General features: G+C 27.3%; 1 protein-coding gene across 1 annotated transcript; it reads right to left on the bottom strand.

Annotated features, from left to right (window-relative positions):
* Positions 1-372: 372 nt before the first annotated feature.
* On the bottom strand, positions 373-20368 carry LOC112596178 (nesprin-1-like). Its single transcript, XM_025341670.1, has 23 exons — positions 20188-20368; positions 19834-20115; positions 19437-19709; positions 19103-19375; positions 18785-19036; positions 18383-18718; positions 10000-10512; positions 9430-9597; positions 8873-9367; positions 8184-8746; positions 7817-8123; positions 7616-7750; positions 7296-7441; positions 7025-7220; positions 6619-6945; positions 6280-6486; positions 5835-6208; positions 5578-5752; positions 5293-5493; positions 4790-4924; positions 4415-4699; positions 3374-3429; positions 373-1129 (listed from the first exon to the last, which is right to left on the bottom strand). The coding sequence occupies exons 1-23, from the start codon at positions 20275-20277 to the stop codon at positions 913-915; spliced, it is 6006 nt and encodes a 2001-aa protein (XP_025197455.1). The 5' UTR covers positions 20278-20368; the 3' UTR covers positions 373-912.
* Positions 20369-20631: the final 263 nt, after the last annotated feature.

Below are 20631 nucleotides of genomic sequence, written 5' to 3'. Positions count from 1 at the left end.
TGTTTTAGTTAACCTTAAGAAAAACAACGCTTTAATCATTTGTGATAAAACGAATTATTAATGATTTTTTTTTCTTATTCAATAAAAATATGTTTATTATTTTAAAAAGATAAATAATTATTAATAAATTGACAGTAATTTTAAAACGTTCAAATCACATGTGTTCACAATAAATTTTTATTTATATATTTTCAATAATGAATACAGAAAATATAACATATATGTTTTTGACTATTCGTCATTTATTAACGACTATATATTTTTTTTCGTACCCTGCACTTTGACAGTCTCGTATATTATTATAATATCATATTAGTTTCAATTTTGATTTAACGTCGTATATCATGATGATTAAAGTAAAAATCTAACAATAAAATTACTGTCAATTACACTATATTATAGACGAACGTGTCATACTAAATTACCAATAATAAAAACAAAATCGGCGACGGTAAGAGGTAGGTACACTGTATAAAGTACTTAAAGCACTTTATCTAAGGACAAACTTAGGAAATGTTTAAAGCGTTCGTTTTACATGACAATATATCTTGTACGTCTAAAATACATTTCGAAAATAGGCTTACAATAATCTAATGACATATGCTTTGTTTAATCACTGTCATCGCTATTCGTTCATTGAGACGACGGAGGTACAAGGTACATAACCTAAACAATATTACAAACGGCGAACATAACAATATATCATAAAGGATTTCAACTCGGTGATGTGTATGGGTGCGTTTAGAAATAATGGTAAAACAATAATAATAATAATAAGAATAAAAATTATAAAAAGTAATGACAATAAAGGTCCAAATATTGATCGATGTGGGTGATTGTGGTGGTGGTGGGAGGACGGAGACACGTATGATCGTGTGGTGTGTGGGTGACGAGGTGGTTATCGGGGTTGTTCTATACGGGTGGTGGTCCGCCAGGGTAGCGGAGCAACGGGTAAAGGCTCCAAGCGATGTTGTTGGACTCCATGCAGCTGAACTCCTCGTCGACGATCGGAACCAGAGAAGCTGCGCCTAGGACCAGCAGCATCAACACCTGGAATGGCAGAGACGCTCGCATCACCCGTCCGAAGAATCTGTAGCCACGTCTCAGCACCGTCTCATCTCCGCCAGCACTGTTGAAAAACCACGTATCGCGTGACATATAATAATAAGTTATCTGTGTATTTGCAAAGAACTAGTTTTTGCTACGGTCGTTTTTTAAATAAAATACCAATCGTCGAGTCGCCAACAGGTTATTTAGGACTAATGTATATTCGCCAGTGTCAGATTTATGGTTTTTATGATTGGGAAAAGGGGAGGAAACACTTTCCTGTATAACTTTTTCCAGAGAGTTCGCAGTTTATAAAATAGGAATGCTAATGATAAATAGTAAATACCTACTATAATAAAACATATTGTGTACTAACTATAATTTTTGATTACATTTTTAAACTGCTTTAAAAATAATTGTATATTTTACTAAAAGGAAAAAAAATGTTATAAAATGGGTATTGTTGAAATTTTTTTTGTTCAAAATTAATCAATTCATAATGATCGTCAATAATTCAAAATACACTAGAACATTTGCAGTTAATTATTACATTAAAAATAACATTGCCAAAAGTTTAGAATGAAATGATGTAATAAACAATTTTGCAATACAAAATTTATAAAGATAAACTTCTAGAAAAAGAAAACATCAGGTCGTTAAAGTTTTTTCACTAAAAATTAGAATATTGTGACTATACACACAAATAATAGGTACTTGTTAAGTATTATAATATAAATGTTTAAAAATATAAGCCCATTAAAATATAAATTTGAACTTTATGCATGTTTAGTTTACATTTTTTGGGATAGGAAAGGGGCAAAACTGCAAAAGTCATAATTTTACTCTTTGTCATGGGTAAAAAATCCAGATCCGGCACTAGGTATTTTTTTTATCTAAACCTACGTTATATTCAACTATTATATGAAACTATGGATTATATAAAATAAATACATATTATATTGTTATCCATTGGTAGGTATGTTGATTTTAGAAAACAGTTTAAATTATTGACTGTTTACAAAATTCGTAAGCACAGAAGACTTGAGTCTACGTAAAATGTAATGGGACAATATTTTGATTAGATCAAGATTTTTAAAATTTGTGTTTTAAATGTATCAAATAAAAATAAAATTTTCAAATTATCATTTTCAACACACCAACTCTGTGCCAGACCACGGTTTTGAGTCAATCCCATAGTTTAAGTGCTATATAATTAACAATTAATTCATTACAATAGACACCGACCTGTGAATGATGATTGACATCAGTATATTTTTTTTCTGGATTTTAATATCAAGTGCAAATATACATATACTAAGTACCTATAGGTTAAAAAATTATTATCACCACATGCACAACTAAATCTGTGTGTTTTTTTAGAAAATATTTTTTGGTTATTTATTATTATTTATTTGATATTTATTTATACTGTTAATACAGCTGATTTATAGATCTACCCTCAATTCTCCACACCATAACAACGTAAATGCTATGTTTATAAGAAACCACTGATTTAACTATAGTGTTGATCTATAATGGTAGTAATACAAAAATAGTTGAAATTAAGGAAGTTGGATTGCATCCAAATTCTAAATTCAGAACGTTTTCATCCCCACATAAATAAAATGTCTCTCTCTCTCTCTTTATATATATATATATATAGATATGTACGTGTAACTAAACGTCACAGATGTATCTAACTGCATAGTGTCTTTGGAATTAACACGTGTGAAAAGTGTAAAAGAAAAGTTCATAAATGTTTTAAAATATTCATTACTCAATAACTATACAACTTCAAAACAAAAGTTGTACATATGATTAAATTATTTGATTCAATCTATGTAAGAATTCAATTCAATTAATCATTAAGATATATATATATATATTTGGAATGATTCAGAGAAGGATTGTATCTCAAAAGTGTAATACAATCAGAGTATAGAGAATTAAATTAGGTATTAGAACGTATAATGTATTTTAACTACTTCTCCCTCTATTTTTGTTTACTCATTTATAGGCATTAACTGCAATGGTTATTGACATTTATATTAAATATATTAAATTTAATATTATATTTAAATTAAATTAAAATATTTGTAAACCCATTTATTTGCACTCATGTATAGTAAATATAAAAGTCTATCCAAGAATACATATTTGAATTAGGTTACGCGTTATTTATATTAGTTTTATAATTTGTTTAATTGTATTATACTCAGTATTATTAATTTGTCATTAAGAAATGCACTAAATAAGCCAAAAATAATAAAAAGTGTCATTGATAAATAATAAATATGTACTAATAATAGTGTGCAAAAATATTTACTTTGTGTTCAGTTCTTCTTCGTTGGATCGATTCATAGCAGTGCTGGTATCGTCCACCTTTAAAACGGGAACAACAAATTATAAAAAAAAAACTGTGCAGACTAATTAAGACAGTATATGTCGTATGTGTATCAAAAATAATATATATATATGTATATAAAAATACTTTAAAAATAATAGTAAAATAAAAGTAAAAAACAACGTTACGGTCTACACGAAAATACAGTATAATATATAATGTATATATAATATACGTACAACTGTAAAATATGTAGATCACGTCCTATGAAAATATTAATATGTTATAAAATATATATATATTAAAGTCTATTGGTGGTCCAGTTTATATATATAAAATAAAATAATATAATAAGCAATAATAATAAAATGTTATAATAATATAAGCGAACGTGTGTGAAAACGCGGTCCCGTCCAAATGCGTGTAAATAATTATAGTAAAAATAACGAAACATCTATTTTCAAAATAGTCATAAATAATAGCATTAGGTAAATAATTAACAATAATCGATATCGTAAAACGAATAAAAATATGAGAATAAAACTGGGATAAAAATAATATAAAAATGACAATAATACAAGCTGTCACGAAGCGCTGGTCGGGTCATCTATATAATTACTCTTCGAGAACGAAGAACTAAGATAAATATAGGAGCACTCGTTTTTGAATCGCGCTCGTTTAAAACGAGTAAAGTATAAAATGGATACAGAAATCTCTGTGTGCCACCAACACCCAATTATACACGCGGCGCAGAGATATAAAATTTTATAGAAATTCGTTCTTTTTAAATTGTCTTAAACAGGTATTGATATTTTAAACTGCTAATGCAGGTCACAGATATAACACGAGAATATAATGCGAAATTGTTTTCAAAAAAAATTCTCAAAAGAGGAAGCGAAATCATCCCCCCCTCTGCCCACCACCGACGAAAACGCATTGTTCTGCCTTTATTAGTATATGTATTATAATATTTTTATATGCGAAAAATATATTTGGCTTGGGTCGGATCGCCGCGCATCGTACCTGGTGGAGTCTTACGCAAACGTTGTCCGGCGACATATCGTAGCCCAAAGTTGTGCCCAGTTTCGTTGCGTAGCTAGCCGTCATGTTTATTAACACCGTGAGCCGGGCCCTGAGGTGTGACAGTCTTGCGTGAGAGTCGACGATGGTCTGATCGGATGCGGAGGCTACGACGGAAGCTGAGCGCGTCGCGGCGCCAGTCTTCTCGTTGGCCTGACGTAGCCAGTCGGCTGCTTCGAGCAGCGACACCACTCGTGGTTCGCACCTCTCCAGTTCCGCGTGCATGTTCTGATAAAAGAGCAAAGTATAAAAAAATTACGCTATTAACTGTTATTGGTTTATTGAATTTTTTAATATTTCAAACGTGTATCGATATACCTTAAACTTGTTGAATTTGTCCATAATGATAACTGTGTCTTCGGCCAGGTCTACCGGTTCGGTCGTCTTGATCGCTCGTTCTGTTTCGTCAAGCCAATCGACGAGTTCATCAATTACGCCGTAAAACTCATCGTTCTGAAATTGAAATAAACGCAAAACATAATTTATGATCGATCTGTACGTTAAATACAGTAATATTATTAAGGCTACGGTTATTTTTAGGTTGTAGGCTATATTAAAGTAATAAAGTATTAATCATAAATTATTATCGGTTTATAATATATTGAATTTTAATTGTATGATATTATTTTCAATGATTTACGTATGAAGATAAAGTACCAATTTGAATATCAAATACGTAAAAGATGTTTCTAAATAACAAAAATATAAAAATATAATCTTACGGATTTTATGACAAAATTGTGATCGAATTATTTAGACATTTAATTGTCATACAATATATTATAAAGTATTACGTTTAAATAATTAGTTACGATTGATACCTCCATAAGTGCAGTTTGCAATTTGGTTTGCCATTCAGTGCACGCAAAACAGACACGATCCCATCTAGAATTGGTTGCAGATAGACGGTTCTTGATTTGAGCTGCTCTTTCCTCATCATTGCTATGTTCGGCCAAATGGTGTCCAATTACGTTCAACGACTGCACAATATTGCGGTGACTGTCCAAGTACAACAGGAGTTCCTATTTATGAAATAGATCGTGCAAGCGTTAATAACTATGGTTCACGTTACTCCAATTATTTAGTGTACTATGCGTATTGCATACCCTGTGTTCTTGTATGACGTCTTCTAGTTGTTCAATTTTAGATGGTGGTACCATCGGTTGGACGCTCAGCTTAGCTTCGGTCGACTGTATCCAGTGTTCTAAGCGCCACATGTCATTTTCGAACTGTGACCAGTTTTGTTCGGAGCACAATGGACACATCGCCGAACTATTACTTCTAAAAACAAACAAGGGAATTATTTAGATTATCATGATTCATATCAATGGTGCACTGAAACTAAACTATCCGATTTACTCACTTTGGTGGACCGTCTTGCTGCTGTGATCGGAAATTTACAAGAAGCTCCTCGTACTTGGTCAATAACTCTTCAGACCTGATTATGGTTATGTCGGACTCGGAGACTCCACATTGTGTTTTTAATATGACGCTGAGATGTTTGATCAGGTCTATGGACATTTGACACGTCGCAATGTTTTTCGATAAGTTCTTGTCAGACTTTTGTATAGCTAATTCCAACTCGTTTAGGTTGGTAGCAGCGTTTGCTATCGCTGTTTGTAATTCGTAATGGAATGAGTCTTTTCTGAGTAATTCAGTTGGAAGAGTATCGACTTGTATTTGTGAATCTTTGCCAATCTTCAATGTTTCTACTTGAACTTCTTCGTTTACCGATCGCTGTTAGTCAAACATTTAATAAATGATAATTATTGAAAAATAATTAATTATTTTATGTACTAAATGCTTACCTTCTTTCTACACGAGGTTTCTTGAACACACGTAACCTTTAATTTTTCAATACGATTGTTGATGTCTTTCCATAAAAGTTGGTACTCGTCAATCATTTCTTGAATATTTTTTATATCACTAGGAGTACTATTAGTCATTAATTGCAGACCTAATGCATCTGCTTTCTCGAGAAGTCCTCCATATTTTTTCAACTCCATTTCTAATATCTAAATAAAATAAAATAATTTTAATTTTATGAAATCTCATTCACCCAATGTAATTAATATATAACAAAATTGTTTAAATTATTATTGAATTTTATAGTTTATTAGTATATAAATATGTAAATATGCAGTTACCTGTAAATTTCCAAGGTTTTTCTCCATAACATGTATATTTCCTTCATCATCATTGTCAGATTTATCTAACAACTCAAGTTGAATCAGTTTAGTATCGACTTGAGTTAGGGTCACTACAGCCCTTCCATGTGCATTAATGAAATCTTTCCATAATGTTAATGATTTTTTAAGAACGATAAGTATCATATTGATTTGTTCCAACAGAGATTCTCGTTTTTTACTTATTATTTCTATTTCTTCGTCAATGAACTTTGCAGTATATGTAGAACGAGATATAGAAACAGCGAGTTCTAACTTAGAAAACTTGTCTTTTGCGTTTAGTTGTTCCTGCTAATATAGTATTAGTAATTAAAAACTAATTTAAATTGTTTACAATAAATCACGTATGGTCTTGTTATTAACTTACTTCAAAATTACTGATTAAACCAGACAAACTTTTATGTTCTACAAATTTCTTTTTTTTATGTTCTTCGACGGTAATATTTAACCGATTCAACCATTTTGTATCTGCATCAATTAAGCCAAGTATAGTTTGCAGTTCCTCCCATGCACTTAATACGCGAATACGTTTATCGCTAATTTTATTTTCTAAACTCTTCCAGCTGAAAATAAGTATAGCATAAATTAGTTGAGTAGTTATGAAATAATTTATGAATTGTAATTATTGTAGTATTTACCTGATAGGTAAGGTTTTCGACGGGCACTGCAAATCTTGAGTAGTATCAGAATCATTTGTGTTCTCATCGCTTTTTAGTTGTTCATTACATGCAGCTATTAATTCGTTATATTCTCCTTGTTTTTCTTTGTATGTATTATTTAATGCCTTAAAAATAAATTTTTAAATATTAAAAATTTATGATTTATTGAATAAGAACTATAAACCACGACTTATTTATTTTTTAGAATCGCTAAAAAATTATCGTTAATTTTTTTTGAGAAGAAATTCAATTCTATTTGGAGTAATTTTAATCACAAATAAAAATTAAATATTACTTACATCTAAACATTTCAATTCTTCTTTTAAGTTATATTCTGAACGATTGTTAAAAACTATTGTGTTATTTATTTTTGATTCTAAGTCGCTGATCAAAATTTTGAAGGCATTGAGTTTATCAAACAATTTATTTGTGTTCTAAAAATAAATATTTTGACAAATTAGATGATAAACAAAAAAATAAATAATATAATTTAAATTTACCAAAATTGTTGTAGGTAATTCAACAGTATATTTATACAATGAACCATTTAAATTATTCCAGTTTTCATTGATCTCTTTTAAACAAGATTCAGTAGTTTTTGCTAGTTGAGGATTCAATTGGGATTCTGCTTTAATCAGTTGATTTCCAGCTCCATTTAACCAATTAAATTCTTTTTGTTTAGAATTAATCTGAGATTCAAATTCAGGTTTTAATACATCAATAGCAAATTGTGGATTTTTCAAAGATTTAGTTAAATTTTTCAACTGATTTTCGGTATCAATAGTCCAATTCTTAAATCTAGTGTATCTATTGACAAAAAAATATTGTAAATAAAATGTTAATAAAATATTATGTAGTATACATTACCTATAAGTGAATTCTTGGGGTTTATACAACATATTGTCTATTTGACAAGAGTACAAGAACAATTGATATTGTAAATCCTTTTGGTGATATATTAAAAATCTAAGTTTTTGGCCAAATAAACGAATTTCTTTAGGATCTAAGGAATCTTTTAACTTGTCCCGTATATCTGTAATAGACAAAAGTTGCGGATCTAATTGTTTTAAGCTTTTATTTAATTCCTGTATTTTTTTGGACTCCGTGTTCAATGTATCAGATGGTACTATATCCTCATTTGATCCAAATTCATTTTTCAGTGTATCAAGTCTAGTTTGCACATCTTGTAATACTTTATCTATTTCTGCGTTTTGAACTTCAAAAGAGGTAGTAAGCTTTTCTATGTTTTCTAGATAACCATTCCAAACTTCTAATGACGCTTGAATCTCATTGGCTCGTTGGCTAATCGCTATCAGTTCTTTTCTGTATCCAGTTTCCGTAGATTTATCACAGAATGCGAAGATGGTATTTTGACATTCTTCTAAGTTTTTAATTTGAGAACGTTCTACAGCCAACTTATTTAATAGACTCTGAAAAATAATTTTAATCAATAAAAACGAAAGGTAAACAATTGAAATAAAGTTATAAATAAATAATTATTTTTGTATCTTATTCAGGACAATATCAAGTTTCAAGTTTAGAAATGATATACTTACAGTTATTTGAGATTTTAATTGTGGAAGCCTTTTGGTATTGATAAACTTAAGATTTAAATTTGAATGAACTTTTTCAACTTTCCATAACCAATCATATAATTTTTTGACATTTGTTCGGTATTCTTTCCAGTGGCCCAGTTTAATCCACACTTCTTGATGAGTGTTTTCAAGTTCTGTCATGGTTTCGTTGTGCAAATCCATTAAAGATTTAAATCTTTCCATTGCTACTGGCTCAGAGATGATGTCTGGCTTATTCATACAGTTGGGTATAGTATCCATCTGACTGATCAATACTTCTTGGTGTACTTGACAAAGTCGTTCATGGCTTGTTAGCGAATGATAGTCACCAGGAACAGGAGATTTTAAAAATTCTTGTACATACATCAAATAGTCATGCCATAGTTCAAATATAGCGACATTGTTTTCATTTTCAAGTAAAGAACATGATAATCTACGATATTGATTGAAAGTTTCTTTGAATATTTGCTGCCAGAGCTAAAAGAAAAAAATAATTTTCATATACATTCTATTATAAAGTGTCGTCTAATCGATTTTACCTGAAATACTTCGATTATAGAGTATGTTCGTTTTTCACATAATGGTATTTCAAAGCTATCTATATCGAAAGATTCGTCCATCTCTTTTTTCGATTTGTTCAAATCTAATAATTTAATTCTTAATTCCTTTAGGTTCTCGTCATTGTTCTTGATAGATTTAGATGAATTCTAAAAAGATAATTAATAATTTATAAATTGCATTTAATATTATTATTTAAACAATAAAATAAATAATTTGAGTACAAAATTTTGTAGTAGGTATTATAAACAAACTAAATACATATATAGTGTGTATATAATTTTATTTGTTAAAGATGAGAATAACAGTAATTACGTTTAAACTTTTATAATACCTAACACTGGAAAGGTGCTAAAAGTTTTCGGAAATTGTTTTTGTTGAATATCGCACGCTTTTGTTTTTACTTCTAGGAACCATTAAAAACTTTTTATCGGATTATTAGTAAAGAGGGCAAATCAATAAGTGGTAAAGATACCTATAGTTTTTGTATAACTACTACATTTTCATCAAATGTATTTCATAATTTCTATTAAATAATATTGAGAACATACTTTTTCGATACTATGTAAAAGTCGTTTTGCATCTTCGATATTATCTGATATTTTGTTTTTTTTATCTGCAACATCTCCGAGTGCGGCGAGAACTTTTTGGACTTTCTCTAGTTTCAAACTGAGTTCTTCTATTTCGTTTAGCGGCACGTCATCTGGATTTAATCCAATGGTTTCAGCTACGTCTGTTATCATGTTCCGTAATTCGACAAGATTTTCTTGTTGTTTATCAATTGACTTTGTATTGTCTGGTACATCTTCTGTAGTTTCAATCGACAAAAGTTTATTATTCAACCAATCATTTGTAGACTCTTTAAGTTGTTGATAACTGTGTAACGTTTTCGATGCCTTTTCATAACGTTCTACCAATTGTTTTACAGCTACTCCGGTGTCATTCCATTGCGTTTGATCGCCATAAATTATTTCGTCGATTTGGTCTTTGTCTCCTTTCCTATGCAGGGTTTCAATATCAGCCAAAATAGCTTTATTCTCTTTGTCGTAAGAACTGCGTACATCCTAAAAATAGAGCAATGGTCAATATTAAATTATAAACGTTAAAAAAATATTAATGTATTATTGGTATGTATTTTATTTTATCGAACGGACCAATTACTATTGTGGTCAAATAATTCTCATAAGTAATAAATCATGTAACCAATACACGCACATGATTAAATTCTATATTAAATACTTTAATCATTAACTATAGACATATTCGTACGGTTCATATCTGTATAGCACGTTTTGCAATATAAATGCGAATGTATTATAATTTATAAAATTCCTACTTTCCAGAATTTCAAATACTCAGTTTAGTGAAAACGACGATAAATATTCAATTAAAATATACTGATTAAACAATAATTATATATACTATTAAACAACAAATATTTATACTTTAAAATCACGAAAAATGTTGACTTTAAATAAGTTTTTGCCAATGTTTTTCAACGTTCCCAAAATTTTTAAAAATTTTTATAATTTCTTGAAAACTACCGTAAAGTTTGAATAATTATCACTTAAAAAGTATTATGATATGCATAGGTCGATGTACAGCTTATTTGAGTAATAAATTCAACTTTTTGGTTTTTAAACGTCCCATAAACCATTTAAAAAAAGTTAATAATAAATACCTAGCTATCTCAGAATCCACACAAAACCATAAATTATGTTTAGTAACTGAGTTTGTATAGATTAAGAAATATTTAAATGGTTTTTATATTTATTAAGTTTATGATAGAGTAGTATGTTTTTATGACTTGAACCATGAGTTATTTATACAGTGAACTATATGGCATTGAATAAGTTAAAATAAAAGTGTTTTATTTGCTATTCATTAAGCTAATGTTGTTTAGTATGATCAGAATGCATAATATACATTTTAGTAGTCTTCGTGTGTATAATATACTGAAGTTATTATTTCATCAAATACATTATATCGTCAATACTTATTATGTAATTGAATTTATTAAGTGTTGTAAATAACTATGGAAAAAAAATATTTATGCTTTATAGTATCTAAAAAAAAGTGTTGGTATGCGAAATTAAAAATAATATTATAATATCTATTTGTTAAAAGATTATTAGGATTGTTATTATTTATATTTTGTTTCTGAATAATATATTATTATTGATAATTAGCTAGTATCTACCTAGTATTTAGAGCACATATAAATTACAATAATATATTTGTATAGGAAATTTAAAATTCAATAAAAATAATGTCTATCATTATTTTTTAAAGTAGTTGCACCTCAATATTTTATATTTTTTAAAACTTATTCAATGTATAATCGATTATACTTAACTATAATTAAATTTTGTGTTAATTTGAATTGGAATTTTTTATATGAATAATAAGACAGAAAACTCGATAAGAAAATATAAAACTATTATAGATATGGAAATAAATAGCCTTTTTTTGTTGAATTCAAAGAATATTAGATTTAAATATGAACCTTAAAATTAGTTTATACAGTTTTGCTATTACCTATCATAGTAATTATAAACAATAGTATTTTATCAAAAGCTATTTTAATATTTTTTTTTTAAAAATAACGAAAAATATTTAAAAAATTAAACACTTATAGCATTTTAAAAATGCTTATATTATAACACAGATAATAATACCTAGATTTCAATAATATAATTTTAATGAGTGTAATATATTTTTATATAAATTAATTAGATAAAAAAAAAAAAAAAAAAAAATGTTTTTATAAATTAATTATTTATTTTAAATAATATTAATAGTTTCTTTAAACAATTATTTTAATCAAAATATTTTTTCATGATCAATACTAAATCTGTACTATTATTTTGTTATTATTCAGTTACTATGTTAGTAATAAAATGAGTGATTGTTAACCATGATGTAATCAATATCGATATCGATTTATGATGTAGGTACTATAAAAAAAATATTACTGTACTTGAAATGTAAATAAAATATTAAGGTTGGTAAAAAGATAACAAACTGTATGAGAAAAACCCATTAAAATAAATAATACTTATTCTTAATGAGACCTTCGATTTAAATATTTGTTTACTTTGAACTGGAAATGACAAAATAAGATAGGATTTCAATTAAGTTAAGTAAAGTTTTAAACCTAATTTGTAATTCTGTTTTATTAGAAATAATTAATATTTTAAGGATATAAAAAATTTAAAGCTTGAAAATTATTTTTTATCACTTAATTTTTAAATATAGGTTATCATCGTTCTACAAATTGATATTATAAACAGCTAAATTGTGTAACCTAAAGTTTGTTTACTTAATACCATTTGTTTATGTTTTTATCTAAAAAATAGGCAGTAGGTATGTTAATCATTATTATACGGTTAAAGTTGGAATTATTTTTATACTCAAATATATTTTAATTATTAATATAGACTATGGAATAATATCAATATTACAATTTTTATTAAAATTAAAACTTTTAAATACATATTAATGTACGACATAATGTTCATTAAAATAACAAAAGTAGAATCTTATTTTACTCACTAAAATATTATTTGTATTAATATTAAATTTATTAGTTTCATAAATTAAAAAATTATTATTTATTACCTACTATGAAATATCATAGTATTATCACTTAATAAAGTGATTACGTTTTGTTATTAATTCAGTTTTTTAACACAATTATTTTGCAATAGTGGGTAAAATTATTAGTGTATACTTATAAATAAAAATAAATAGATTTTTGACTTCCTAAACGGAGGTTTTGTATTTATAGTTAATTATTATGCATTTTTTAGTATTATCAAAATAAAAATGTTGAAAATTTGATTATTTATAAATTAAATTATTTTTATCCAGAATCATATAATTTTACTTTATTAAAAATAAATAAAATATAATATAACGACAGTCATAAATGTTGAGTCAACTTTTATAGAAAAAATAATTTACCCATTTTATTAAATAAATTGACTGTGAATTTTTTTAAAACCGGTTACTATAATATAATATTTATATACCTTTATTTTAGATTCAATATCGGTATAGTACACTGCGTAATAGATAAATGTACGAGCCGTTAACTATTAACAATTAATCTAACCTCGCGTAAATTTTTTTTATTTTCTCGTCAGAATCCATCATCAGCGGTACTCAATAATTATTATTGTATTAATCGTTATTATTATTGTCGTGTTATTATGAGTGTTACCCAATCGTTTTACTCGGTCCTATAGCCGGGCTGCAGCGTTTGGGTGTACACAGCTGCCGAAAGCACGAATTCCACACAAAAACTGTGTCAGCGGCGGCGTTCACTACAAAAAATTTAAAAAAATTTTGACACGTACACACTGTACTACTGCCGGCACGAGACTATCGCGTGCGGCTGGCGGCAGCGTCGTCGCTGTTGCCTCGTCGCTCATCATAATACGAGTACACGGATAAATGGCGCGATAAACGAAGTACGGGGGCATTACGTCTATCAGCCACGTTTTATTTTCCGAACGCGTGTGTTAAAACAACTGTAATTGTAGATGTGCATCGGAGTTATATTGGCAATACATTTATGGACGTGGATACCTATTATACTAATTTTTAAAATCATACTTCTCGAATAGATAATTTTATAGCTCCGGTTAGATTGAATTTTAAAATATTTTTTCTCTCTGTATAAATGTAATCGAACTCATAGGTTTCAAATTAAGTGTTACGTTGGTGCGACAATAATATGGAAATGAAAATCCAATCGTTCGACTACAAATTAAAATATCATCTTTTTTTGTTATTAATTCAGTGATTATGAATTTAATGAACTAGAAATATTACAGAACCCATGAAATATGCATACAATAATAAACTCAAAGACAAATATGCAAAATAAACTACATTTTTTTTAAATCGTGTATATAATTTGAAAATTGGTGTTGAATGGTAATAAAGTGTAAACATATAATATAATAAAATTGTATACAAACAAATAAATATTCAATGAAATAAATAAATAAGTATATTATAAAAAAATCATGTTCAAGTTTTATTTGTCTAAATAAATCATATCAACCTTTCCCCCAAATACGCAAAATTAGCAATTAAGCAAGCTTTTATAATAGGTAAATGTATTGATGTCTAAAATATAAGTGTTCAAAATAAGAGATTACAATTTTAGATTGGTGATATCTTTCATTTATTCAGATCTCACATATTTTAAACTTATAATGAAATTCATCGAAATGCAAAACCATAAAAAAATGTATGATGTTTAATAAATAATATTCAATTAATTAAATATAATATCATGGGAAATTACATGTGTGTGTAATATAGGTATAGTGACACTTAAAGTATATTACAGTGAGAATTTAGAGATAATATTAGTAGGTATAAGGTTTATTGCTTAGTGACCAATTTTAAACATCTTCGTCAGCCCATTGATTAAAATAGCATACCGCCATCGCCATAAGCAATCGACTCCAAAACGGTAGGCTAGTGGGTACCATTCTACAGTACAGTAAGTGTCGAGTTGATTAATGAATGTAATCAATTTTCATTAAATTATATTATAAATTAATCTACATATTTTGAAAATTTAATCGCATACATATAGTAAAATTTATAGTATACATACTAGTAGGTAACAAATTCCTACGAATAATGTTATTGAATTATAATAAAATAATTATGAAATTTCTTCTTCAAATGCTTACAAAATAAATTGTACGTACTTAATTCTTTTAAATATTTTTATATAGCTAAAAATAAGATAATATGTGAGATCTTGTGCACAATTTTCAAACTTTTTTTTACCAAGCGTAAACATTATTATTATTGTCATTTAGAGAAATAAAATAAAAAATAAAAAAAAAATGTCATAAATAATTCAAAAATAGTCAAAATATTTTAACATGACATAATAATTAAAAAATGTTATTATACGTAAAAAATTATCATATAGGTACATTTTTGGTGAAAATTTCAAGTATCTACAGTTATTTGTTTTTGAATTATACGAAAACACAAAATTGATTTTTTTGAAAATTACTTATGTCTAGAGAGCAGATTTTTAAGTTTTTACATATTTTTATTGGTTTTATGCAGCTTTATGAGAGTGAAAAATGTGGACGATTTATCCATTACAGAGTTCGTAGGAAAAAATTTATTTAGCATATTAAAGCATATTTTGGACTGAAGAGAATATTTAGCCTATTTTTCATATTTTAGAATATATTCTATTATTGTTCATAAAAAATCATATTACACATTATTAATTTATCGATTTGTGATATTTTCCAGCAACAATTTTTTCTAGAAAAAAAATTATTTTATATAAGAATGATAAAAATTAAAAATCATTCAATTATATACTTGTTTGTAATCAAATTTCTAATGTTGGTCATTCTGTTACTCTTAATCCATGATTGTACTTACGATCCTATAATAACATAATAAGAATGATCCTAATAATAAATCTATTTTATTTTTACTTTTATATTGTTTATTATTTTAACTTTAATGTCTGACGATTTAGTTAAATTTGTAATATTCATTTTTGTTTTTTAAAATGCCGAAAATTAACAAAAGTTTAAAATATTCATATACCTATGAACTGTTTTGTATTTTTTATAATTAAATATTCTATATGTTACCAAAAAGGAACGGTACATAAGTTATTTATTGTTTTTATTGAATTATTTTGGAAAAAAACAAATCATATTATCTGCATATTTACAAATTTAAGGAATATTTAGAGAATATTTTAGGGTTTTTTTAAAACATATTAGCATCATATTTTAAGCTTTTAAGAACCCAAAAATCCGCTCTTTACTTATGTCTAAACATTTCATTTTTTCCTAAAAAAATATTAGGTATTTTTAATTTAAACCTTTTTAAATTACAAACTAGACCCAATTCATCATTATAAAGTATTTTTCAACTATTTGTCGTGTGTAAACATCATACACACACACACATATTATTGTGAATTAATACATTCATTGCTCCGCTTATCATCTAATAAAAAATAGGACACGTTAAAATATCTGTAGAATTAGCTAGGGTATCAAATCCGTTGGCACATGTACTCAATCGACTACTAGACTATGGCCCACAACTAGTGTATCAAATTTTGGTGAATAAAAAATATGTAATCAATATTATAAATCACATATTACGATTAATTAATAAACGTAATATTTATGAAGTGAATAATTCTTTATCGGCGTGCATTGGTGACAATTTGCGGTTCAAAGCGATGAAGTGTTTAAGGAGACCCGCGAGCAGCTCACGTATACTGCAGTTTGCGAGGGGCATCGTCGACGTTTTTCGAAGTGACGACCGACGAAATGTATACGAGCACCAAATACTTTAGCACTTACCCCGACGGTCATAATATATATGTATATATTATAACAGAACACGGGATGGGAACACGTACCGGAAATAGAATGGTTTTATTTTCGTACGCACATGTCGTTCAGTCTTGGCTAACGTTGGAAGAATGCGCCGTACATGACTGTCGAAAATCAGTGGAATTCATTAGCTGTCGTCGGTGGAAAACGTTTATGGAAATGACTCTTTAAGTCAGTAATATTTTTTTCAAATATTACTATTTGAGTTACTGCGTTCGACACTACGACGCTGCAAAGCATATACTTGTGTATCGGCGAATCTTCCGCCGTCAAATTATTGTCGTTTAACGAGGCAATATTATTGTTGTTAGGCAATATCGAAAAATTGTGTCTTATGGACCTCTTGCACAATATTAAAGTTAGGCGAGAGAAAGCATTTTTGTGTTCACAAATCGGTAATTCGAGACTTAGAAAAAAAAACCTATGTGAATGCCTTTGTACTCACGAATGATGTGTTAACATCTTAGCTGCAGTACGACTTTGATTGGGGAATATAATGTCATGGTTTGAGTGGGAATTTGTATAATAAGGTAACAATAATCATACAAAGATCGCATTCTCTTTAAAATTTATATTTAACTTTTTTATTTTTATTTATATATAAATATTTTTTTTATTATTATATATAATTTATATATTGTGACACGAGATTTTTATATATTAGATATTATATTATATTATGTATGTTGTGTAGCCTGCACGAATACCATGCGCAATAGCCTCACACACGCACACTCAAGCATTCACATCTACATGACTTACGCCTGACGCTCGATTCCCCAAGAAGGTCGTACTACAAACCGATAGCATAGATGTTTACACATCAAAAAAGTATATCACTAATTTAAAGATTTAAATTTTTATTTGGATACATTTAAGTCGTGGTTATATGAACAATATTTTGATATTATAATATTCTGTAATTTTGTAAAATGTTTTGAGACACTCATGTTACAATGAAATTTTTTTAAATACTATTATTTTTATTGTTAGATTAACGACAAGGTATGAACTATGAGGTATCTATAAATTTATGTTGTTATATTATAAAAAAAGTGTCTTTATATACATTTTTTTTTTTATTAGTTTTATCGATTTTTATAATATTTTATTGTGATTGACATTATTTAAACGATTTTTATAGTATAGTTTTACGAGAAAATTTCCTACTGAAAAGTGATAAAATTATTGTTATTTGTAACAAAAAAGTATTTTAATTCACATACATCGGCAGTAGTAAATAAATAACTATTTATAGATTTAAAGATCTATTTATATTTTTTCATATTATTACGTAGATAAATTTTTGAAAGTCAAAAGTAAACAAATAAAATAAGATATTGTTTACTATGGAAACCGTTATCAAAAATAATTTTTACAGCAAACATAGATTTTGATTAAAGTCACCACTTAATTTCTAAAAAATTAATTTAAACAAAATTTATAAAATCATACCATGTCTAATAATAATATGAATTAATATGTTATTATAAATTAAAACTCTTGAAATACATACCTTGAGGTGCTTCAATATTGCTTCTAAATGTTTTCCAGCTAGAGTATCCGAGTACGATGGGATTAAAGTTAAATTGTTTATATGATTATTTTTAATTTTAATTTTTAATAATAGCTCATCGACCATTGTCCAAAAGTTGCATTTATTTTCTAACGTTTTGAGTGTATTTTGATGTTTTGTTTTTAAGTGTTTATACTGTTTTTCAACTTCATTCACTTCGGATTCTAATGTTTTTCTGTCTTTTTTAAAGTGTTTAAGATTATCTTTTAATTGTTTCAACTGCTGAGAAGTCAACGATAGCGTTTGTTGCATATTTTTGATATTGTCCGAAATTTGCTGTAAGTTTTAAAAGCGGTTAATAATTTTTTTAAATTAAATAAGTATATAATTATTTCAACTTACAAGGTACGTTTTGAATATTGCTGTTTCAGAAGTGTGCCTGTCTTTATGCGATTCATTTTCCAATATCGAAAAAGTGAAATCAACATTGTTTATATCGTTAGTTAGTTCGAATAATGAATTACGTAATATTTCAGTTTTACTATTCAAATCTGAATAATCTTTTAGTTGACTATTACATTGACTTTTGAAGGCGCTCAATTGTTGGTTATTATTCTCAAGACTCTCGACGGCCATTATTTCAAATGAAATACCCTGAAAATCGAACAAAATAGTTTAATTTAATTTAGATTAAATTAAAAATTATTTATTTTTACATACTTTAAGTGCCTTAATATGGTCCAATAACGTTTCTTTTGGTTTTTCTAAAGCGGTTTCTAGGTGTTTAAATATTTTTGAAATATCACTATTGTCCACGGTAAACGTTGTTTTATGTAGTTTATCTTTTAATGTTTTACATTCTGTTGCAAATGTCCTCATGGTTTCAATTTCACTTTGCCCATTTGAGATAGGTAAGATATCGAGTGATTCATTTAAACTATCGGAACAAGTTCTAATAGATTCTTCTAAAATCTCCAACTCGTATCGAATTATCTAATAAAAAATTTTACAAATAAATACATATAGTACAATTATTAATAGTTATAATTCTCACATTGTTATCGATGATTTTCTGATTTGCTGTAATATCTTTCAAACTTGATTCAATATCGTTCTTGAGATCGCTGTACTTGTCAAATTTTTTCTTGAAAGTTATCAAACGCATTTCCTTTGCTTTTAAGTTATTCTTCAATTTGAATGTGTCATTGGTATGCTGCTCACATACATACAATAATGGTTTCATATCAATTTGATTCTGGAGTTTTTCTATTATATGCTTCAAATATATAAGTTTGTCGTGATGAATAGTCACATTTATGATTGTATTCTATGAACAAGACGTCAAAAATATTACCAAATTAGTCCATAAAAATATAAATGTTTGAACATTTTTTAGTAATATTTAAAAACGATAATAAATACTGAATTTAATTATTTGATTTAATATTTACTTGAGTGTTGGACAGCGTTTGAACGTAATTAATTGATGTTATTTTCGTTAGATCAAGAATAGACACTCCAACTTCATCTAACCATTTTTGCTCAGCTGTTAAAGTATCTTCTAAACGAGTCCACTCATGTTGAATAGATAAAAGTTGTTTTATATTTAACAGCGTATTATTTAGTTCAACATCCAAATGTTTCATGACATTTTTATCGGGTTTCTGAGATTCCAATAATGTTTTTAAGTTTACCAGTTTTGTAGCAATATGGTGATATTTATCAAGATCCTCCTAAAAAAATATTGCCATAGGCGATAAGTTAATATTAAAAATAACAATAAATTATTTTAAAGTCTACCATACCAGAACATGTTTGATGTTGAAATATTTATTTGAATTTTTATTACAATTTTTTACAGGTCCGCAAACTAGTTCTAATTGTTTAGAGTTCATATTGGTGAAATTATCTTTTTCAATTTCATCAATAAAAAGTTTAATGGTATTTCCTAATTCTTTATCTAGTTTAATCGCAGATTTTAAATATTTGTATGTGTCGTCTGGCAATTTATTTTTAAAGTTATATTTTAATTTATGAATACTTATAATATCATATAATTCTTCAATAACTAATTGATTATCAGTGAATAATATTCCCAATTTTTTGAGTTTTTCCTAAAAAATATAAATGTAATCAGTATTAAAGAAACAAAATTAAAGCTTATAAATAATATATTAAGTATTCTATTCAAAATGGTGTACAGTATTAATAAAATAAAATGTTAATAATTACTAACTTGATTTGATAAT

This window comes from Melanaphis sacchari, unplaced genomic scaffold (assembly GCF_002803265.2).
Source record: "Melanaphis sacchari strain LSU unplaced genomic scaffold, SCAv2.0 Contig305_pilon_pilon, whole genome shotgun sequence".
NCBI lineage: Eukaryota > Metazoa > Arthropoda > Insecta > Hemiptera > Aphididae > Melanaphis > Melanaphis sacchari.
This window is presented reverse-complemented; position numbering and strand designations above follow the sequence as displayed.